The following is a 24,264-nucleotide window of genomic DNA, read 5'->3' on the forward strand; positions in this document are numbered from 1 at the left end:
GAGGTTGCAGTGAGGTGGGGCTGGTCCCTTCTGCCGTGCCTGCAGGGAGAGGACAAAAGGAAGTGGCCTTAAGCCGAGACAGAGGAGATTCGGATCAGATAGTACAAAAATTTTTTCCCCCTCTTAGTTTGGTCAGTCATTGGAATAGGTTTCCCAGGGAGGTGGTGGCGTCACCGTCCCTGGTACGAGGAGTCTGGATCTGGCACTGGGCGATGTGGTTTAAGGGTTACACTGGTGGACGGTTGCACTGGACGATCTTAAAGGTTTCTCTTAACCTCGAGGATTCTTCGACTCTAATAAAGACGAAAAACAACAGAACAAGGAACAGCAAAACGAGGAAATAACGACAGGCAGGGGTGGGTGGGGCGATGCCGGGGCCACCCCGCGCAGGCGCCGCCCTGGGTCCTCCGCGCCGGCAGGGGGCGGTGTGGGGCGCGGCGGGCGGAAGCAGGGCCGGAGCGACGCCGCGGAGCGCGGAACGCGGGGGGGGGGGGACGGGCCGGGCGAGCGGGGCGCGCCGCCTCTGCCGCACCGAGAGCCGGAGCACAGAGCCCAGAGCCGCCAGGGCGGGCCCTGCCCGCCGCACGCGCAGGTACCGCCGGGCTGAGGGGGTCGCGGCCGCGGGCATTGTCCGACGCGGGGCCCGGCCGTGCCCTGCGGGCAGCACGGCCCGCACGGTGCCCGCCGCGCTCCCGGCCCGCTCCCCGCTGGTTGCCGGGAGGGACCCGCCGGGCCGGGCGCGGCTGGGCCGGGGGTGGGTGCCGCGGGTGCGGGGGAAACCGTGCGGGGATGGGCACGGCCCGGGCTGCGCCTCCCGGGTGGCAGTGCCGCGGTCCCGGAGCTCTTCCAGCGCCGGGCCAGGAGCGATCACCGGGAAGCGGCGCGGGGGGAACCCCGGAGCGGCCGCGGCGACCGGGCCGCCCCCAGAGCAGCGCCGGTCCCGGCACAGCGGCAGGGCCGGGCCGGGCCGGGGGCTCTTTGTTACGGCCGTGGCCGCACGGACCGGCCCAGGCTGCGGACCCCGCACTGCCTGGCGCGGCCTCCCGGGGTCCTGGTCTGAGGCCTCTTCCTACAATTGTTCCCGTTGGGAGCCCCGATGGGCCTCTGGAGCAGGAGTTGTGCGTGGGGGCTGCTCGGAGCCTGTTTTCCTTCAGACTGCCCCATACAAAGCTAACACAGCATGTTAAATAGGAGAAAAAAAAGTTTTGTCTCTTTTTTTCCCGTGAAATACTACCGGTATTAAGATGTACCTAGTGTTGGTGGCTTTTTAATTTTTTCTTTTTTTTTTAATTTTAATTTTTGGTGAGGGATCACGTAGGTACTCACGATTTATTTAAAATATGGGAATGGTGTGATTTAATTTGCATGATGAGTCAAAAATTAAATTACATGACCGAGCCTCTTCAGTTTCAGTGAGGCAAGTATCAATGTGTAGAAGAACAGTTTCAGTGTAGATCAGAAAAGAAATTTGATTAGCATCAACATACTGAAAAGTTTTTTTTATGCTTGTGGGTTTTTTTTAAACTTACCTGTCAGAAACTCTTAGTTCAAGGCCCTGTGTTTTGCTCTCATCAGGAAGTGTGTCTTCCTTTTTAGCACGGAGAGCTCATGCAATCATAGGCTGTCAGAGGAAATTTAACATCCTGAGCTTGTGCCTTGGTATCAAAGCTTTTAACTAATAGATTTTTACTATCTAAAACACTGTGTACCTTTAGTTAATAGCTACTACCTAATTCCTGTTGATATGGCACATGCCTTTCACTGGTGACAGAAAAAAAATGCCAGGAAATATTCTCTGAAGTAGAATAAACATGATACCTGTTCTGGGGTCAGAAATAACTGGATTTTTTTTTTTAGTTTTCAGTTGTCCTGTGCAAATTTTTAAGCTAATCTGATCTGTAAGTGGCACATGGCACAGTGTCTTGGTAGGATTCTATCTGACATGGACTTGCTGTTGTAAGAATATTGTATTTCACAGCTTCATGGTTCTCTTGTGGTGTGAGAAACTACTGGGTTAGCCAGCTAGTACGCACTTCACTTAAATTTATTTGTATTTAATAAGTTGTAGTGTGACTTACCTGTTGTTGGGGGCTTTCCTTGGCCAGACAGATGTACCTTGGTACAGAAGGAGATTGTGTCTGGTGGTGTTGAGAGCAAGTGGAGTAAAGTCTTGGAATGTGAGTTTGAATGCGTGAACTAAGGTGCTGCTGAATGTTTCTGAATGCTGGTAGCATTGATTCTTTTTCTTAAGTTAATTGACTTCTTCATGTTGACACAGAGTTTGAAACTTTGCTGCATTCTGTGTGCGTTTAATGAGTGGTTGTAGGGGGGGAATTAAAAACCCAGGTTGATACCTTTTAAGATATATGTATTTATACAAATAAAGGACACTAAATAAAAGTGCCAGTTGAGCAATATTTTGTGACAGTATGTCTTTGAGAGATAATTATGCTCTTTGGGTATTATCAAGTGCAGACAAATGTATATTCCCAGAAGGGTGTGATAATATTAAAACTCCACCTCTTGGAATTCCTTGATTGGTTTTAGGAAACATTTACTCAGGAGGGAATGGTATCTATTTTGCATTCTGTGGCCTCTCATTAATTAATGGATGGTAGTTGAGACCTGACAGTTGTCCTGTACATGCTGCACTTCCTAGGGGTTTTTTAGGGCATTTTGGTGAATATTATCATTGCTGACCAGTGTCCTCCCTTCTGAATCAGTTCTTTATTGACTTTTTGCAGATTTTTATAATGAGTTGTTTGCAGCCTTAATTTTTGTGTAAGATATTTCCAAAAGCTCATAATCTCTGTACATGCTTAGAGGCTCTTTACACTTGCTAAAATAATGATTTCTTTTTTTTTTTTTTTTTGGTAGAGTTTCAGAACTCTAATAGCTGATGGTGGTTTGAAGCAGGGGGCAGGAAGGAGCCTGGTGACCTTTTGAATTCCCTTCTGGCCCTGCTTTTCTGTACTTGTGACACTTTGTAATATGGTTTAATTACAAGAGCAGCTATTAAAGTATGATTATCGTGGTCTAATTGGAGGCATCTTGCAGCTACCTATCAAAAATAAGATTTGACTCATCTGCTCCTTCAAAATTAATAGTTCCACAACAGCCTGCAGCTATTTATGTGAATAATGTGCAAAGCAGAAATATGAGTTGAATTTCAGTATTGTAGTTTCTACACTGTACACTTGAAATCTGGTAAATTTAGCAATTTTTTGATAAGGAAACAATGGGCTGTATATCCTTTTATGACTTCTTAGCTGCAGGTTGAAGCTGGATATTAATGATGTTGGACAAATACCTGTTTAGTTGTTCAGTGATCCTAAGTCACAGCGTTCACCATGGCTGTAGACAAACCTCAAGCAAGATATAAAATTCCTTTTGCTGTTCTCAGAAAATGATACTTCCCCAGTTTGTTGTCTAATTGGGGGAGTTAATTAGCCTGGACTGTGTGCAAGTTCAGCTCCCCTTCCCTTCCATCTCGGCCCTCTCTTTGCTCGCTCTCAGTACCATCCTTCTGGCACCACGAGGTGCAGAGGTGTGAGCCAGAAGGAAGATGAATATCTGCAGTTAGAAGGTGAAACTTTATGCTGAGATCCCTCCCCATCCCCCAAGTGCAAACACAAAGGTTAAATTAGAAGATGAGGCTGTCTTGAATTATTTTAATGGACTTGAGCTGGGCTGTTAAATACAGGACCGAGGGTACCTAAGGCTTATGCTGATGTCATGTGAGTTTGGTCTTTCTTTAGCCTGAGCAGATTTATGTGCTTTCCTTATTGCACCTTGTGATGAAATGACATATTCATTTGTCCCTATTTAAATACTCCTTATAAAGGATTGGATTCAGGATTGATCCAAACTGGAAGCAGCCAAAATACTGGGTGTTTACAGGAATAACTGTGGTCATTCCTCAAGAGCCTTCATGGCTTCTTTTCTTCAGACAGGGTTAATTTAGGAAGTAAATTGCTTAGGTTTAAATAAACAACTGCAATTTGCTTTGTAACTTCCTTGTTTTGAGTATTCCAGCTGATGCTTCAGATAATCAAAAGTTTCAGATAATGCAAAAAGTTTCTCACTGCCTACTTCAAATTTGCTGAAAGGGAGCAAATTTTAAGCCTATCCAGAAGGGCACAAAATTCTGGGGGATATTGCTACATGTTGTAGCTACCTTTCTGTTTATTGAAAATCTGCTACTTGTAATTAAATTCCGAGTTCCTTTCTGAAGATCTGTTTGCTCTGTGATCCTCCCCTTCAAACACTCAGAGAATTCATCACCAAAAAGTTAAATATAGCAAGACAGTTCAAAAATTGGCAAGTTATAATTAGTAGAGAACTGCAGTATTATTGTACCATGTTTTTCCAAGTTCACAAACATCTTTGGATGAAGTTATTTATTAGTTACTACTTGGGGTTGTTTTAAAACGTTCAGGTATACTGCCAAGTGTGGGAAATGGTTGCATAAGGGAAAAACTGCTCTGTGCTTTTGATCCTTGCCCTGTTGAGTCTTTTTCAGTCAGTATTTATTGATAACAAATTCATTTTTCTTACTAAGAGATGTAACTGTAAGTTTAACTGCAAACCTTGCAAGATTTGAAACATGACACTTAAAAATAGCTAAGATAGAGCTTTGCTATAAATTAAATAGAATTAATTTGTCAGCTTCTCAGGGAGTTGAATGTGTGAGAGCAGTACTTATGTTCAGTCACTCGTGTGTGTGAAATGCCTTATCTCCTTTGAAGTTATCTGTGTTAAAACATAAAATGAAAAAGATGGAGAAGTGTTCCCAGAAATGTGGCATGCCTGGTCTTTTTCTGGCTGCTAAAGCTGCCCAGACAAATAGCTGACATCTGAAGAAATATCTTTCTGAAAAGTTTTTATTGTTTTATTTACTGACTTTTAAGTAAAGCATGGTAGTGCAGAGCAATAGGAAGAAAGCCAGTTGCACAGACAGTTGTGGAAGGCCCCTCCATGTCCCCAGCCAGCTCTTTTGTCCAGTGCCACATCAGATTTTGCCAGGCAGAATCCCACTGTGCAGCTTTCTCTGCTGTTTTTCTCTTTGCTCACCTGGGAAGCCTACCATGGATGAATACATTTTTTTCCCAAATACTCATTCAGAGCCACACTAGCGTCCTCAGCAGATGAGCTGGGAATGGGAGCTTGGTTTAAAAATGGGTCTGTAGACACTGAATTATCAGTGACATCTTGTATGGTGTGGTAGATGTGTGTGCTGATAGCACACATTCAGAGCATCCTGCTGCAGTGGAGGCTCTGAACTCTTCCTCTGGGTAAGCACTTTTGGGAGCTTTTGCTACAGTTGTAGAAATGAGGCAGAAGTTATTTACGTTGTTATGTTTTACTTTTGACTGTCACGTGTGAAGTTACTGCTTTGGCAGATTATGCTCCTTTTAATAGATGTCAAAAGACTTTTTTTTTCTTGATGTATTGTACTGGTTTATAAAAGTAACCACAATGTAACATTTTCACTTTATTGAAGATCTTGTATAGACAAAGAAAAAGCAAAGGCAAAGTCACAGAGAAGTATGGTTTTAGAAAAGAAAATAAGAGGGGGGTTTAATCAAGCTAAATGAGACCTTAGTGATGGAGACATGCACTGAGTGTAACACAGGTGATCCCTGAGAAGTCTCTCCCACACAGTTTATGTGTAACCTGTCACACCTGCTATTCAAGTCCTAAGTTTCTTCTGACTGGAGATGGGTAGTGATGGAGAAACTTCTCGGGAAAATTTAAAGCGATACCTTGGAGGGGGGCACTCAAGGCACAGTTCCTGGTAAAGACTTCGTACGTAGTATGATATTAGAAAAAGTTGAGAAAGCAAAGTTAATATCTCAAAAGTTAGCAAATACTCAGAACCTTGCTTTGCTCTTACTGATTTGGAACAAAAAGTTTCTGTGATTGTTTTCAGGCTTTTCCAGCAGGAACCTCCGTTCCATCACTGCACAGGAGAATGCCCAGTGCAGGGGCATCCTTCACATGTGGTTTAGTTGCAGTGTAGTGTTTGGTCTTTTGCTTTACTGCATAAAACTCAGTTCTGTGAAGACTGATTGTGGTCCTTGTGGGTTTTTCTTTGGTTCACAGATACTGGTGGCAGTACATATTCACAGTGTTCCTCAGCATCATGGTGCTTCTTCCCCCTTTTTTTGAGGGCACGATGCTTAAGCCCAGGGTTTTCTCCTGTGTTTGAGTGTGTGATGTTGTGTATGTTGTCTCGTGGAGCACTTGAGAACTTACACTTCCTAAACTTTTTTTCCCAGTGACACCCATTTGATATGAAATTCAATTGCCTGTCAGAACTAGATACCTAGTTCTGTTTTATTGCTCAAGGGAACCTGCCCTAGACAGGTAGGAGGTTTGTGATTTTCTGGAAGGGCAGCTGGAGACTGGGTGTGCTGTTCTAAAGCATCCACAGTGGTGTTTGGCGTTCAGGCACCTGAACTGGGGCTGTGGTATTTGTTGTTAGTCCTGGAATCTCATTTTGAGCTCTCAGAAGAGGACAGACACTTAGGCAGTGACCACGTTGGGCACTTGGGTTATGTGTTGCCTAACGAGAAAGGAAGATTTGGGGTGGAATTCAGCTGTCTGCGGCAGTACTTGGTAGTCTTGTCTGAGGGACCTGGATTTGCTGTCCTCTGCCTTGCTGTATACTTTCCAGCTTCATAAAAGGAAAAGTTCTATGGAAATACTGCCTTTTTTGTAGTCTGGTATATCATGTCAGTAGAATGAATGAAGGCTTCTCTTAAAAAAAAGTACAACTGAGGAAACTAAAGTAAGATAACTGGAAAACCTTAAGTCTTGTAAGTGTTGGTTGTTGGACTGGAGGACTTTGCTACTTCGACATGAGAAATTCAGGTTGTCTTAAAATATGATTGAAAGCAAACACAGGCTTCAGTGACCAGGTCAAATAGTCTTTTTTCATGGATTTCACGGATAATTATTGATAACAAAGGCAGATCCTTGAAAATATTCTATGTTTTCCAAACAAGTGCTGTTGTGGAGGACATCATTTAGATTTGTAATCTCTAAGAAAAGTAGTATATTGACTCATCAGCATTGACTAACATAGTTCCATTTTACGTCTGTAATTGCCATTGAGCAATATCCAGACTCTACTGACTCTGTAATAGGGTGGAGCTGGAGTAAACAGTTCTTCTGTTAGGAACAGCATCCATACACAGAGCATTTGGGGCAGAGCCCTGGCATGGATGTGCTGTCTGACTGGTGTTACCCTTAACTCATGTGTTATGGTGAGGAGATTAACATCATTAGATCCAAAAGAGCCTCTTCTTTACAAGATTATGGAATATTTTCCACAAAAAGTCACAAAAATTTGAGGGCATTTGTGCATGATGACAAACTTATGAATGTGTTGACGTTTTAAATTCTGTTAGAGAGCTGCACTTCAATTTTCTTCATTCCTTTAACCTGGAAAAACCAAACAGCCTTCATCTCCCCAACTTTCTAATTTGTGATTGTAGTTATTCCTTCCTACCTACATATACATTTTTTTTCTATCTGAAAGAGAAATAAACTGTTTAATAAGCTTTCATTCTTGTTTGGGAACTTATATATGTGTGTGTGCATATGTATAAATACAAAGTATTAACAGTCATATAGACCAGGATTTATAGTTTACATCCAGCTAAGATGGATTAGATTTTTTGCTTTGAGACTGACCATGAAAGGCTCTTCTCTTCCCCTGGGAAGTGCACTGGATAAGATCCCAGCATTGCTGGAGTGCAGTCTGAAGGGTGGTTCTGCTCTCCCTTTGGCACTGGCAGATTGCAGACTTAACAGTGTCAAATCTAGGAAGAAATGTCAAATCTGTGTTGCAGAAGTAGCTGTTCTTGAGCTCTTTAGTGAACAAGGAGAACGATTGTTGGCCAGAAGTAGAGAAGCTTTTCTCTCTAAATAGGTTATTTTTAACTTTCATCATTACTAACAAGGATTGAAAAGTATAAGTACAACAGAAGGTTCTACACCTTATCATTTGTATTCCTTATGGTACCCTAACTTTCAGTGTTGTGGATTCATGCCTCTGAGATTTGTACTAAAACTCAGAAAATCCAGACTTTGATCAAGTCTCTAAATCGGGTAATCGAATTAATTTTAAAATGGTTGTGAACTAGATGGTCTTTAATGTCCCTTCCAACTCAAACCATGCTATGATTCCATTGTTACCTTAAAAAATTTATAACCTATAGTATGTTTTGACTACAGTCAAACCTTAGGTTACAGTTTTAAACCAGTCTTGAAAGCATAACCTTACTTTCTTCTTAAATTTGGCATTTTCCTAATAAGTTTTAACAACCTTTGTTGCTAAAAATGGAACTGCAATATAGAATTTTTGTTTGAGAATTATGGTTCCTTTTGGCTCACTTTTGTAATTAGAACAAGTCTTTTAGCATAGAAAAGAGGATCTTTAAAAACAAAGTTTTTGTATAACTTGGGAGTTTACCAATGATGTGAATTTTGGTTTCTAGACTATTTGATTGTTTAAGAGCTCTTGTTTGATTGAAGCCTCTTGGTGATATAGAAAGTGATGACATTATATTGCTGTAAACTCCTATATGAATAATTTTTATAATCCCTAATTAAATAAAGTTATGTTGAACTGGTTCACCAGTTAATAATTTTGAAGGTTGTGGGGTTTTTGTTTTGGTTTTCCACATAGCCCTAAGGAACTGTGGGTTGACAGGATACTGATGTAGCTGAAATAAATAAAAATACACAGTGTTAGGACTATAGGTATCAGCTAAAATGCAAGTATTTCCACCTAAGCTTGATGTCAGCCCTTTGGCAGTTCTGCTGTCCTTCAGTCATTGCAGAGATAATGTGTGATCATTCCTTGGGTAAACTTATAGAGATGGTAACTTCTGTAGTGTTCAAGTTTCTCTTGGTAGTTTTGCACAGTAATTGCATTAAAGGAAAGTTGGGAGCTCTTATTTTAGTATTTCAAAAGAATTTGATTGTTCCCTTTTCCAGTCCAACTCTTCTTAGTAGATGAGATAAGGGAACTGTCCCTCAGAGATGCTTCAGTTTTCCCACCATTTTAGTTGAGTTAATATTAGTCGCTTCTTGTTCCAAGGCTCATTTTTCACTCGTTGTCTGCAGACAGGCAGCTCTCAAGCAGTTTTTAGTTTGTAGACCTGTATTTGTGTTTTGGGAGAGGTGCTGACTGCTGTATCAAAAATATCAACAGTGCTAGCCTTAGGTACCTTTTGTGAACCCTCCTGGCTCTTCTGTCTTGGAGGGTCATATCTGCAGTAGCTCTTGGTGGCTGCTTCCAAGTGAAATAGGTTGGAATGTCTTCCTTTTGGACAGGTGTCTTTCTGCTGTGGTCTTGCCTCCAGCCTCCTTTTCTTTTAAAATGCAAAAATACTTTTTGAAACTTTTGGTCAATTTGTGTTGGACTAGCAAGCAAGAACTGTAAGGTATTTTCTTCTGAGTCTTGGCTGGAATAAATGAAAATGTTAAACTTATTATGATGACTTTCAACCTACCTGTCCCAAGGTTGTTATTTTCTTGTATTTGTTACTCTGATAGAAGCAGAAGAAGTTTGATCAGCATGATGGGGTCTACCTGGAAAGATAACTCGAGTGTCCCCAAAAAGAGAGGGATGAAAAGTAGCATGTATGTATATCTGATAGATCGCCACAGACATCTGACACATGGTTTATATTCTGTTTTCATTTCATGTACAATAACTTTGAGTAACTGGAACTCTCAGGTGGTGTCAGGAGGGAAAAGGACTCTGACGTGGGTTTTTCAGGAATATCTGGCTTTTCAGAGTGTGTATGCTGAAGGATCCTGCTGTATCATAGATCTTTGGTCTGGTGTCTTGTGAGTCGTCAGGACTCTTAATTAGATTGGCATGACAAGAGCTTGAGCATGTTTGGGGCACAGTCTGGATCATTCCCCCTTTTTGATTCTGTGCTTCTGAGCGTTTCATAGCATCAAGTTCACAGCTGAGCTGAAACTCCCCTCCATCTGCCTCAAAACATACAAAAGGAAAATACAAAGGTATGGTGTTAAATGTTAGGACACTTGCCTTCTCTTTCCTGAAGGTTTGTGCCACAGAGAGCTCTCCTAACTCTGGGATGCATCATGGCTGCCCTTAAATATATCCTTCTGTGATCTGCCTTACCCCAGAGGAACCTGGCTTGGCAGTCCAGGTGTGCTGTGGTTTATGTACCAGAAATCAAATCCATCAATGACTTTGAAGATTTAGACCGAACATGTAAACTGGCAGGAGAAACAGAGGTGATTTAAGGGAACTGTGTAAAGGACACTTTTTTTACAGCCACTTTAGGTGTGTTGTGATCTTGAAATTATTTATGTGAAATTTCTGTATTGCCATGGCTGGTTCTTTCCTTGGGAGAATGGAGTGAATTGTCCTTTAAGGTTTGGTTTTGTTTGCTTGTTTATTATCATGGCACGAAATTTAATCATCAGTTCAGTAGTATTTTCTCATTTAGTTGAAAAGGGAGATAATATTATCACAGAATCATTGAATGGTTTGGGTTGGAAGGGACCTTAAAGACCATCCAGTACCAGCTCCCCTGCCATGAGCAGGGACACCTTCCACTAGCTTGGGTTGCTCAAAGCCCCATCCAACCTGGCCTTGAACACTTCCAGGGATGGGGCATTCACAGCTTCTTTGGGCAGCTTATTCTAGTGACTCACCACCCTCACAGGGAAGAATTTATTCCTAATATCTGATTTAACCCTACCTGCTTTCAGTGTGAAGCCATTCCTCTATGTCTTGTCACTACATACCCTTGTCAAAACCCCTTCTCCATCTCTCTTGTAACCCCTTTAGGCACTGGAAGGTGCTTTAAGGTCTCCCCAGAGCCTTTTTTTCCCCAGAATGAACAGCCTCAACTCTCAGTTTATCTCCATGGCAGGGGTACTCCAGCCCTCTGATCATTTTGTAGCTGAACTTGCTCCAGCATATCCTCTTCCTTCTTATACAAGGGGCCCCACAGCTGGAGGTAGCACTGCAGGTGGGTCTCATGAGAGCAGAGCAGAGGGGCTGAATCCCCTCCCTCCCCTGCTGCCCACACGGCTTTAGATGCAGCCCAGGACACTGCTGGCTTTCTGGGCTACAGCACACGTCTCATCAGTCAAGACCCCCAAGTCCTTTCCTGCAGGGATGCTCTCAGTCCATTCTCTGCCCAGACTCTGTGCTCAGGATTGCCCCACCCCACGTGCAGGACCTTGCAGTTGGCCTTGTTGAACCTCATGAGGTTCACATGGGCCTGCCTCTCAGGCTTTTCCAGACCGCTCTGGATGGCATCCCTTCCCTCCAGCATGTTGGCCAAGACCCCACAGCTTGATTTCATCAGCAAGCTTGGTGAGAAACGTTTCCCACTGAGAAACGTGTTGAACAGTGCTGGTCCAATAGTGACCCCCTGGGGAGTGCCACTCATTGTGGTGCATGGTGAGTTATCCAGGTATTTTCTGTTTCCTGAACCCTGACAGTTTTATTCAGGCTGGTTTCAGCCAGCTGCTTCTCCTGAGTTTCTCTCTTACAAAGGCACTGGTGTCTTGGTGACCATGAGATGTACATCTGAATGTCACAGGTGTGTGCTGGCCTGTAATGTGTCGATTTTTATTTGTCTTTCTCCTTCAAGTGATGCCCCTGAAACTAATTCTTGATTTTCAGTAACTGGGAGGAAAGAGAAGTCTTTCCTGGCTAGCCTGTGATTTTGCTGATCTTTGTGATGTTTTCCCATCTGCCACGTTGTCCTTGGTACAGCATACTCAAGAGGGAGCAGGGATTTTGGTGTGAGGATGAGCTGGCTGAAAGTTCCATACTAAAAGATACCTCCACGCAGCTAGCTTGGGAAAATTGGATGCTTGATTGATGGTGGGACTGATTTGGGTTGGCAGTGTGAAGTAGAGAGTGCTCTTTATAAAGGTACTTAACCAGTAAAGCCCTAGCACAGTTGTACTTGTCATGGTGTTTTTTATTAATCTAAGCTGTATCTGCACTGGTAGGATTTGTTAACAGAGCTGTGTCAGTGAACCCTTTGTATTGTCATCAAAACTGTGTTTTAAATACGAGGGACTATGAAGCAGCTCAGATATTGCCTGTACTTTAGCTCCCAGTACGAGGTAAGAGGGAATTTAGGGGAAAAAAACCCCCTGAACAACTCTTTTTCTTTACTGAATGAATATGTCAATGAACTAGAGGGAAAAGATTCACAGTAATGGTGGGGTCATGATTCTGAGTCGTTTATTGATTGCCCTCTCCTGCTCTCTCTGTGACTCAGTATGTAACTCCCATAGGTTATTTGTCAGGAACTCCCTTTTGCAGAGGAGATATGTAATCATTGAATCATGGGCCAAGTTCCCTCGGATTCATGTAGCAGAAATCAGCTTGGAATCATGACAGTTGATCTCAGAATAATTTACATTTTAATCTTTGTGTTACACCACTGAGATCCCTCAGTAGAGGGAATAATGTCAGAATGGAGAAGTCTTCTGTGGTCTCAGAGTCACCTTTCAGGAGTCTGACCAATTTTTTGCAGTGCAGCTTGCTGTCCCTGCTGGTTTTGGGTTTCAACCCTAGTTCTGTCAAGCTAATGCACAGAAGTGAACCCAGAAGCATTAAGCTATGCTTGATTGCCTGTCATCTCAGCTAGTTTGTAAAGCTTTTGGGACTGAGGTGAATTGTACAGTAGTCTAACATAAAGTTTCTTTAATTGTGAACTCCCAAACTGATTATTTTACAAGGGAAGCCTTCCGAGGTAGGTCTGTCAAAGCAGAGACGGATGTAGTTTGTTCTGTGCTGCCTGTGGCAGGGACCAGCAGTAATGAGTAGGGAAGAGGGATACTCTTTGATTTGTCTTCTCAGTTCTTAAGTCAGTGTTTTCTGGAGGTTCCTGAGCTATGTCGAGATCACTGTTTTATAGCCCGTTATCTTAATGCTTTAATGTTGTCCTTCCTTAAGTGATCTTATTCTTTTGTATGTTATCTTTATTAGAGATCTGTGATCTTCAGGTAAAGTAGATGAAGAGTTATGTTGTGCTGAACTTTGATAAATTTATGTTGAGCATTAGAAGTTTCTAGCAGGCCATAGAATATGGTCTCCAAAGAAAGTAAAGGAACCATGGGAAAAATATTGTTGTTTTTCTTAAAAGTCAGTTTTAAAAGTAATACTGTGACATGATTCTTACTGAAATGATATTTGGGTAAACACTTTATCCATTTCCTTTTTTTTTCCTAGCTTTGTTGCTTGTGCTACTAGAGAGTGGTTTTAGTGAGCGTAGTTTCTCGTTTGAGAGAGTATTCTCTAAAGAAAATGGCACCTTAGGGGATTGGTCTGGAGCAATCCCAGGACCATTCTCGCAGTTTAATTGTTCTCAACTTCTCTTCAAAATAAGACGCCCCAAAAGCACGTGTGCATTTCCCTTTCTGTCTTGTGCTGGTACTTGGGATTCTCATCCTCCTTGCTTACGTCACTGACTCGGGTTTGAAGTGATCTGTTTTCCCTCTGATCATGCCCTTGGCTGTCTGGTTAAGGCCAAATGCCGATGTTGTGGTGCTGATGGGGTTTCTGATGCTCCTGCAGACATGTTTAGTTGTTGGAATGTGTGAACTCCAGACCACGATGCGAAATAGGTCAGAGATTAAACTGCTTTGTCCTTCTGCCTCCCCTTTTGCCACTTCTTTGCTCTCAAAATTCACCCTTAGATGTATATCAGAAATCTGATGCAAAAAGAACCTCTGGAAAATAATGTAAATGATATATACCAAGGAATAGAAATAGTTACAAAGGAGACTCTTGCTTTGAATTTTTGCTTCCGAGGGTGCGTGGAATGGCACATACATAATTGCAGTGTTTTTTGTCATGTAGCAAATATTCTGGGGTTTGTGATGATGCAGTACAGGCATCTGAGCCAACAGGGATTGACTGTAATACCAGGTTATGAGAAAATTATTTCAGCTTCTACCTGGCTAGAAGTGGACATATTGTCTGACAACTTTTCTTGAAGCTTCAAGTAAGTTTTTTTTTTCTTTTTTTTTTTTTTTTTGGTGCAGTGTGTTAAAGATAGTAGTTACTTTTTGTGGTGAAACTTAAGTTTATTATTATTTTTAAAATGTATTTACCGAGGAATGGGTGAGGCATTTACATGCTTGTCTGTATACCATACTGCAGTATAGCAGTAAGGTTTGTGGGGAAATGAATGGGTGGGGTAACTCTAAACAGTACACCAGGGAAAGAAGCTGAGTCATAAGATTTCCTTGAACATGGAGACAGAGCTGGGATTTCAGATACTGAGCATTAGTATTAACAAGCTTTCTGCTTATGCTGGATCTCTGAAGCCCCTTAAAAGCAGCAACATTATTTGAAACCAGTTTCTGCTTAATTTTTCTGTGTGTTAAACTGCAATGAATGCAATAATGTGCAAGTCACAAAGGACAAGGCAGTTTTAGGAGGCTGCAGTGAGGTAGAAGAGTGTCATGGCAGGAGCTGCCCTTCTCTTTGTCCAGCATCATGCAGGTGTCTGCTGGAGGAGGAGGCTCTTGAAGAGGCAAAAGGATCAGTAAATTAATTGAATGGCAAGAGAGAGACCTGCTTAATGAAAGGAATCAGTTGGCATTTGGTGTTAAAGAAACAAGCAGGGCTATGAACTGCCAGGGACTTAATTGCTTTGAAATTTTCAGAAAGTAAGAGGCTAAGTCACATTATGAATTTCATTTTTTTGTAGAAATTTATTTTCCAATTTTCTTTTTTTCTCCTGAATCCATTAAATTAAAATTTTTTGTTCACTTTATTGTTCATCTGTGTTACAGGAGGGATTTTTTTTTTTCCTTCATGATTTTAATTTTTCCCTAAACTGAGCTGCCATTCTCAGAGAGGGGATTTTTTTCCCCCCGTTTTAATCTTTAAGTGGGTCACACCACAAATAATTCTGTGATGCAGAGTTCTGAAACTGCTTTTGAATAATTTTAAAGCTTTTGTGTGCTGTAGACTTGAACAAGTTCATAGTGAATTTTAAGAAAGCTTCTAATATTCAGTGGTGGGTGGGACATGCCAGGTATGAGATGAGTGTACCTCTCTTGCAGGAAAACTTTTATGTATGAGTTATATTACTTACAAAATATCATGGCAGATCCAAACAGATCATTGATTGCTTTAGGTATTTAGTATGTCAATAGTTTTACTTCTTACATCAGAGACAGTTGATGTAGTTAGTCCTCCTATCCATGTTTTAAAGTTATGTTGAAGGAAATGCTGAAAAGGTGTGTGGAAGTATTTACAGGATTGCAAAAATGCCTTAGAGCTGGACTGTACTCCTGAATTCTGCCAGCTGGTAGTGGCAGTAATTACCAGTTACAGCCATTCTGTTAATGGCATACTTGTGCAAGTAAAGCCATGGTTATACTGAATACTTCGTGCTGGAGCCCTGAAATACACTGAGGTGTGGCTTTTACTCTTTATCAATCTCATTTCCTCTGGGATAGGAAAGTTTTGCAGGTGAGGTATTAATAAACTATGCTATTTAGATATCTATTTTGGATGAGAGGCTGTCATGCTTCAATTTGTTTAGCATATCAAAAAGAAAATGAAAGAATTGTTTCAGCACAATGCTGAAGCTCTTGAAAATTGTTTAATCTGGTGGGAAACCACATATCCAGAATGAGAATCCTGAAAGATGTAGCAGAAAACAGCACATGAAAAATGTGGCAGAATGTTTTAATGAGGAATGTGAGCACTCAATTTAAATAATACACTGAAGGAAATGATGGATGCTGCCTTGGGTCAGCAATCCTTGTGCAATTAGAAGTGGTGAGGCCTTTCAGGAAGACATGCTGCAGCCAGGAATTCGCAGGGATGAGCTGGCAGCGATATTCCAGATGCCTCACAGTGGCACCTGGCTGCTGTCCTGCCATGCCAGCTGCTGCACATGCACCAGGGCAGGGCTGCTCTGCACACATATGGTGCTTACAGAAAGTACAGTCAGGAACTTACATCTGGCTAAATGCTGATATGGTGTCTGCGTCTGGCTTTGAAGTACTCGAATAGTTTTTTTTCCCAAGGAGCATGATAGCTTGCATAAAAAATGGTTCTTGGATCAAAGGAATGGCTGTCAGTCTTCCTTCTGGATGCTAAGTATGCCTGACTGTGAGACAGTGCTTTTAAAAATGCATAATTTCTTGATCTATTTCTGGTTTTATCATCCCAACCAGACTTCACAGCGGTGAATTCTGACTGAACTAACAGCCACTTGTAACAATAAGATGTGATGAAAACTGATTGATGTTATTGTTTTCAATACTGGCTTAATGATCCCTGTTAATTTGAGAGGCCTACAGCAAAAGAGCAGGTTCTGAGGGAAATCAGTTCTATCAAGACAAACATGAGCCTGCTGTGTTATACTTTTTAATAACAACATGCCTCTTTTTAGCAAGATGCAGCATGTTTTGTCAGTAATAGACTGATAAATTGTCAATTAAAAATCCACACACAGAGTAGACCCAGCTGTTTGTTGTGAATCTAGATATTTTGTAGACTCATTAGTTTATTTAACTGTATTTGTTTAAGCCATTCTCCTGTGTGTTATTAACACTGTGGAGTGTAATCCACACGTGATATGATTTCAGGATAGAGGTTGGCAGCTTCCCTGTACCTGGAGGAGGTGATGTGCCCTTCCCTCCTGCCTGCCCCAGCCTTTTCCTCTCCTCCTCCCTTGGGCTGACTCTGGCTCACAGTTGGGAGTGCCATGTACTGGTTTGTCTTAAGAACCTTTCCGATTTTTTCTTTTTTCTTTTCTTTTTTTTTTTTTTAAAATTCGTTTTCCCTCATTTCTGTTGGCTTTGTCTTCTGCCATTTTGGAGAGTTCAGCCACACATGGAGCACTCAGACAAATATCAGACCACTCAAAATAATGATGGAGAGTGACCTTCCCCCTTCAGTCCTGCTATGGATTCAGCTCCAGCCTTACCATGAGGTGCTCCTATGGCGAGGTCACGAGATGAGGGAGCTGATTCACAACTACTTGCTGGTCAAAGGGGTGTATTCTCTACGTTCCTCACACTACTCACTGCTTACTTTCCTTTTAGGTTTTAGTTTTCTGGTCTCTCAGTGAGTGGCTTAGCTCATGGATGGCTCAGCTGGGCCGAGCATAAAAGCAGGGGGAAGGAGATGGTGTGGGGAGCAGAGAAGGAACGGGGCCTCCCCTAGCAGTGGTGGCCAGCTCTTGGGTTGGCTCATTTGTCTTGGGGAACCTCACTGTTAATTATTTGGCCTTATTAAAAAATTATGTTGGTTTTGTTTGATCTTCGGCTTATCTCCTTATGTGCACATTAACTGGATGTTACCACGTGGTTTTTCACTAGGCTTGGAATTTTTTAACATGTGCAGTTGTAGCCAGGAAATAGCTGAAGGGTTTTTTCCTCTTTTCCTCCTTAGGAGCTTGCTAAAAGCACTCACCTTAAACTCTTGGCGTGTAAACAAGGCAGCAAGAGGCTTTAATATAGTGCAATTAAACTGTAAGACCTAGGATAGAATAAGGAATTGAGTTTGTTGCACTTGTTTGTTTCACAAAATTGGGTATAGGGGGATTTTATACATTATTTAAGTAGCATTTTGCATGGGGGAATGGTGGCTGTTTGCTCTTTAAGTAGAAAGGTTAAGTTTGCTTTTGTGCCTCTGCTTGTGCTGCTCATATTCCTTTGCCTTCAATGTAGCTTTAAAAGCCTGCCTTGGTGAGATTTCAGTGCTGGTTAATTCATTTGTCTGTGGAGTAACTTCCCATTTCACTGCAGTCAGGAGTGTCATTGTACTATTTCTTGTACCAGTATTGTTCTGAAAATAGTAATGCAGGGAGCTTGCAATAATAAAAGCATACTACCTACAACAGAAAAACCCTGCTCTTGTTAAGCAATCAGTTTTTAAACTGTAGAACACATTTCTGGTATAGAGGTGGCACATTTTCTGAACCTTTGAATAAGAAAAAATGAAGTTACATGAGAGACCATACTCCAGGCTGGTTTATCTATTCTTTAGAGAATTAAATTATTAAAGGAAAGGAATTTATCTTGCTTCTCTATTTGTTCTTGTGGCATTTTTTTTTTCCTCCTCACAGAGAAATGCTTTTAAGCGTTCTGCCTAGTTAAAAAAACAATCTTAGATAAAACAATCTTATATATGCAATGTAGTAGACTTAAATTGGACATGAATTGATTGTGTGGTCAGTGCAGTGAATAAAACAATACAAAGCCTTATACATGAAGCAAACTGCAGGGATGCAAGCTGCACTGACAGAGCTGGAAGTTATATACTATCTGAAACAGAGGGGTTACTATCTCTGCTTATCACAAAAGCCCAAATGTCCCAGTGTGCCTGAGTGTGTGTCAGTGGAAGTCAAATCTCTGGGTGTTTGGCTGAATGCCATGTTGTTGTTGTTTAATGGTCCCTTTGGATTGATAACGTCATTCAAGATTTCTAAATGTGGCTGTGACCCCGGTGCTTTGAGGACCTTACATTTGGGTAGGTTTGGCCTGCTTGAATATTGGTGAGATAAAGTGCCTGCCTGAGAAAGCTGGAGATTGGTGTAATATTGTTCGTGGTCTCTTTTAACAAATGGATAAAAGTGAGGTTTCTGGGAAGGGAAGATAAAACCAAGCAGCCCAGCAGAGCACAGAGCTGTCCATGTACTTGTTGCAGTTGAACTTTTCGAGAGTCCTGTGATGCCTTTCTTTAGTCACAATCAGTGTTTTTATCCAGGATTTGCAAGGCAGCCAGGTGCTGGTATTGTGAATCAGTTATCATTTGACATGATGTAAGGCCTGTTCTTATTTACAGAAAATGTCACTTGATGTTGTTCCCCTTTTTTCTCATGTTGCAGATGTGGGTGGTGGCAGCTCTTTCCAATCTCACACAGATGTTGTCATTGTCTATTGTGCACACACAGGGTGCTGCTGGGGGTAGTTTTGCTGGGCTGAAAAAGGAACAGCCTGTCTATGTTCTCCTGCATGAAGTACAGCTTTGAGAGACAAAGGAAAGGACTGCTCCTGCCTTTTTTTTTTTTTTTTTTGGCAGGATGTGACACAGGTTCTTCAGTAACAGAATTTTGCTTCAGGGTTAGTGGGATCTGCAGTCAGGCCCCAGATAATGTTCCTGGCAGTGCCACTGCCTTCCTTCCAGTAATGAAATTGAAATGGCATAAACAGTATATTTATTCCATTTTATATAATAAATGAAATACCTTGAAGCAAAATGTCACCTTCAGTAGTCAAGGGTGTGGATTTCCTTCTTAATGGTGCTGGCAGTGTTTCCTGATTTTTTCCAAATTGCTTATGAGAAATTCATCCAGGAACTTGCCTGAATTGGGAAAAAATACTTATTGTAACTATATGCTAGTGAACTGCTATTAATTGATTATTTTTTATTAGATATGCTAGTGCATACAATGAAACACTTGTGTACAACTTGTGTTTGCATGTATGTGCATCTGATTTATGCAGAACCTGTAAGGTTTCGTAAGGCAAAGCTGTAGACTATTTTTTACTTAAGAAGTTGAGCACTGTGTGGAGGCAAAGCAAGTTTTGCAAACATAGATACTGGGCACACCATGAGGACAATTGTTTCTCATTATTTTCTATTTCCATAGGTTTTATGTGTTGTCCACGTAGTCTTTTAGTTTAGGAGTAGCATAGTTCTGCTCTAGAGGATGAGTGTGCAGAGTCATTTTATTGGTTTGATTTATTTTCTTTGTATATTGCTGTAATAACAGATTTGTGATTCCATATAATGTTTTTGTTCTCTCACCTGTTTTGATTCCTACTGGGTTTGATTCTGTTTTAACACATAATCCAAGGAGTTAAGACTAGCAGTTTTTTGAGCCAGTCCTACTGTGTGACATGGGTATAGCCATCTTCCAGAATGAATATGCAGAGTAGTTGTTAAACACTGTTATTATCAATGATGATATGCAAGTGTGAAAGAATTCAGATTTGTTTTCAGGGCTCATCTTCACTTGGCAGGAGTAGTAATCAAAGGGAGAGATAAAGGGAACATTTGAAATGTTGCTGTGATGATGGAGGTATGTCTCCATGTTGTAGGGAAATTGTGCTTATTTTCACACCTGTCTCTTTCTAGGAAAAAAAAAATCCTGGGTGAAATTTTCTTTAAACATTGTTTGAAATGCCGTTAAATTTTTTGTTAAATAACAATAAATAGTGGTGCTTTTCTTAAATGTAGCTTTTGGTTCCACTAGATGTGATGAAGTTTGAGGTGTAAAATTCTCTTGTCTAAGGGATAACCTGGGGGCATTTTATCTCTTAGGGTACCAGTCCTGTGCTTGTAATTTCAGTGTTACAGCCCCTTTTTTTGTGCAAACTGTGAATGAGAGATATTATAATGACACAAATATTATACTGCACAATAAATGCAACAGAAGGTCCTTGTGATCTGTTAAAGAATGGAAATGGCTGGTGGAAAGTCTTGTTTCAACTTTCCTGCTGATACTTTTATCTGAAAGTAATCTAATTAAAAAGTACATACCTTATGCTTTTTATCAGCTGTGTGAAGTCAGTCACAGGCATGGAACAGTGAAGGATGATCTCTGTAGCTGGTTACCTGAAATCCCTCTTTACGAAAATTTAGTTGGCTAAAGATCCGAGTGCTTCTGTTCTTCCCCTTTAAATTGTTGCCCTTGGGCCAGCCCAACTTGTTTGTTTTAAAAATCAAAGTAACTAAAAATAGTATTAAATTGGTATTTTTAATCCTTGATCAAAACACTGTTGACTAAGATCAGGAGTAACATTTTGGAGTTCATGGTGGATGAACTGGTATTTTAATCAAGGAGCAAAGTACTGTTACATGTACTGGTTATAGATGACTTGTTACCAAATCATGTGGACACTGCAGGGAGATAGAAATTAAACTTTCAGGGTAGCCTCCCTTCTTTGGAATGACAGTGCAGTCTCTGCTCTGCCTGCTTCTTCAGCTGTCTTTTGTGTCTAGCAGAAGTAGCACTGTCAGCATTTTTAATATAGTTTCCTGTTCTTTTCTGTCTAGATGAGAGTTGTAGAAATATGCTTTATGGAGTTCACTTGTTAGAAGGTTTTATTACTGTTTAGATGTGGATGTATGTGTTTAGTAACAAAAGATTTAGTATACTCATTTATTTTAGTAATAGTCTTCTGTTTTGTATACAGAAGCAAATATATTTGTGTGTGTGTGTAAAAGCAAATAATGTAAATATACAGAAGAATAAATGTATTTGGATTCAAGAGCCAAATATTTTCAGGGAAGGAAAGCTTCTCCTGTAAGACATGTTTTATCTTTTTGAAAGAGACACATATCAAATGTTGGTTTTACAAATGCTTTATTTACATCCGTGTCACATTTGTCACCCTGTTATTGGTGACAAATTGTATTTCCCATAAAATGAGTGAGGGTGAGACTGTATTTCAGTATGAAATTACAGTAGTATTGATAGGAAAATGCCAGGACATGCCAAGTGTCTTGACATAGGAATAAACTGCTCTCTGTAGCCTTGTCTGCATCATGCTTGTAGGTCCTGCACTGAGGTGCAGGCTTTGGGGTCTGCTTTGCATTTGTTATGGAATGAATCTGGATAAAAACATGTACCTGGACAGTCACTGCAGAGCCACTGAGACATGATGACCTGTGTGTCAAAGACCTCATGTAGGAAGGCATTTTGCTTGACAGCATTAATTGGAATAATTTATCCTTGTTAGTCTTGCCCAAATGTGGCATCTGTACAGTGCGTGGCTTTGGATATAATTAATGTGCTCTTTAATTTGTTCCTGAAGAATGAGATGATGATCTTAATGTGAGTTCTTAGATTCTGTATCTTGTGTTTTAAAAGAATTAGAATTACAAGAATTTAAGTTCGTTGTGGCAAGCTCTAGTTCACCTGTTCGTTTTTGATGTACCTTTTTTCTCCTCCTTTTCCAGGTGAAGCAGGAGCTGTAGAAGGAAGACCTTGTGGTTTGCAATCATGCCATTCCCCTTTGGCAAGTCCCACAAGTCTCCTGCAGACATAGTGAAGAACCTGAAGGAAAGTATGGCAGTTCTAGAAAAACAAGATATCTCTGACAAAAAGGCAGAAAAGGTACAGTTGTGACTTTCCAATTGCTAAACATTTTGAAAGGGGTGGGGAGGGGAGTGGAATTTACAGCTGTGGAAACTGAATCAATTAGGAATTATTTTTGGGTTTTATAGTCTGATAACGGGCAAGTTATGTACCTTTGAATGGGTGTGTTTCATGTTGGTTGGCTTTGCATTTTTATGCCACTGGCAGCTGATAATGATACTTAAAATAATTTGGTTTGTAACTGTAGGACATTGCATTCTTTAGTAAGCAGCTTACAGCTCTAGGGTGTTCTGGTGCTTGTGACCACCAGAGAACCTTTACTACTGCACCGTAGTTCTGTCTCTGCTTGTCCATGCAAGTGTTCACAGAGCAGAGTGTCCCTTACTGGAACCAAAGAATTTGGTGTCTGGATGGATATCAACAGAGAATATATTTTGATTTTCCTGCCTTTTCTTCAGCCCACAGGAAGATGTGGTGAAAAGTTTCTGTGCCAGTGCAGCTTCCTTTAGATGGATGTCTTGCTACTTCAGGATCTCTCCCTGTTCACAGTCACTTACTTCTCAACTGGTAGTCTTGCTAACATGACTGAAAATTATCTTTAAGTTCAGCCTGTATGCAGCTGCATCCCACCTAGTGACTTATATGGCAGAAGTATTCACTGTTCAGATGAAGTTTTTCCTGATAAACACAGCACAAGGTCATAGGTTTGAATACTTATAAAACCCCAACAAACCAAAAAAACCAAGCGAACAAAACACCTCCCTCTCCAATATACCAGCTTTTGAAGCAGGCTGTGATACCCTCCTTGGATCCTCTCCCAGCATTATTTAGCTGTTATGTGCCATTCTTGGTATCCCCAGTCCTGTGTAGGAGTTAGTCACAATCTTTTCATATTCACTAGTATTTTTAAGCAGAATGTGGCCAGTTCCTCTATATTCAGTTTCACCTAGATTTGGCACTGCTACTTTTAAGTGCAGGAGAATCTGGGGCTTAATCAAATTGCCATCTTTATCCCAATATTCTTTAAAAATCAGCATCTTCTACCCCCCTGCCAGCATGTGTTATGTTCCAGGTGTCTTGAGGTGTACCACGGTATTTTTCCTTGACGCTTTTTCTCTCTTGCTGGAGAGAAAAATGTTATGATGTGTTGTGCAGGCCTGTGTGAAGGCTTTTCTTCTTTTACTAAAAGAGACATCTGTCAGGAGAGGAGGGGAAGGTGCGTTCTGAAGAGTCTGTGATGAGACACGGCACCACCTCCTTCATCTCGGCCCCATTGTTAATTCCTGGAGATGGGGCTTGATCTTAAAATCCGTGCTCTTTTGTGGCATCTTTTGTTGCTTAGACCTCTAATGGGGAACAGACCAGCTACATCCCACTGTGGATGGCTGTGCACTGTAGCACATGCCTGTGGTCTTGATGCTATAGCTGAAGGTTATTACGTACCATTTCTTCTTGCTGGCCTTCAGTCCCACACCTCCATCCTTCTGAAAGACCTCATTTATGTGAGGCTGCTGCTTGGACAAGAAATAATACGCTGAGCCTGTAAGAGTGGCTTCTTGTGTCATGTAGAGAGCAACACATTGTGCTTGAAGGAGTACAGAAGGGTAGCCATGTTCACTGGGTTAAATGAGAGGAGGGTTAAATCCTGGAATTCAGGGGACTGAGCCTGGGTATGGTGGTGCTGTTCCCTGTCATCCTCATTATTCACAAAGGAGAACAGCTGATGGATCCAGACATACACAACACTAATGTCAACACCTCCATATAGAGGTTCTTCAGGAAATAGTTGTTCCTTGGCAAGCCAGGACTTCAGGAAGGTGCCTCTGGCTGTGACTGTTTATCTCGGATGGTTTGCTGGTTTGGTAGAGGAAGGTCTTCAGTATCTTACAGACCAGTCATCAAATCTTTGAGGGCACAGCTCTGCTTAGACACCCTGAATTTGTGCCCTCTTCCTGTCCAGTCTGTTGAAATGACTGGAGTGACTTTGGAGTTAAAAGACAGCAGAGGTCTGAGCAGCAGCCATTGTTAGAAAAGAACAAAGATTTCTTTGTGCCCATATGTCAGTATTTATGCATCTTTTTATCTTTCATTATCCCTTTTATTATGATGATCCTTTCTGTAGTGTAACTTTTCAGCCTCTTTTGGAGTAGAATTCTGT

At 41.3% G+C, this 24,264-nt stretch overlaps 1 protein-coding gene across 1 annotated transcript in view; it reads left to right on the forward strand.

Annotated features, from left to right (window-relative positions):
- The first annotated feature begins 495 nt into the window (after positions 1–495).
- CAB39 (calcium binding protein 39) overlaps positions 496–24,264 on the forward strand; it is a 39,425-nt gene continuing 15,656 nt past the window's right edge. Inside the window, exons 1-2 of the mRNA XM_027650632.1 lie at positions 496–592; positions 21,968–22,124. Coding sequence (XP_027506433.1) covers positions 22,011–22,124 — 114 coding nt within the window. The 5' untranslated portion in view covers positions 496–592; positions 21,968–22,010. The remainder of the gene's footprint in view (positions 593–21,967; positions 22,125–24,264) is intronic.

Source organism: Corapipo altera, unplaced genomic scaffold, assembly GCF_003945725.1.
Source record: "Corapipo altera isolate COAL_440 unplaced genomic scaffold, ASM394572v1 54, whole genome shotgun sequence".
NCBI classification, from domain to species: Eukaryota; Metazoa; Chordata; class Aves; order Passeriformes; family Pipridae; genus Corapipo; species Corapipo altera.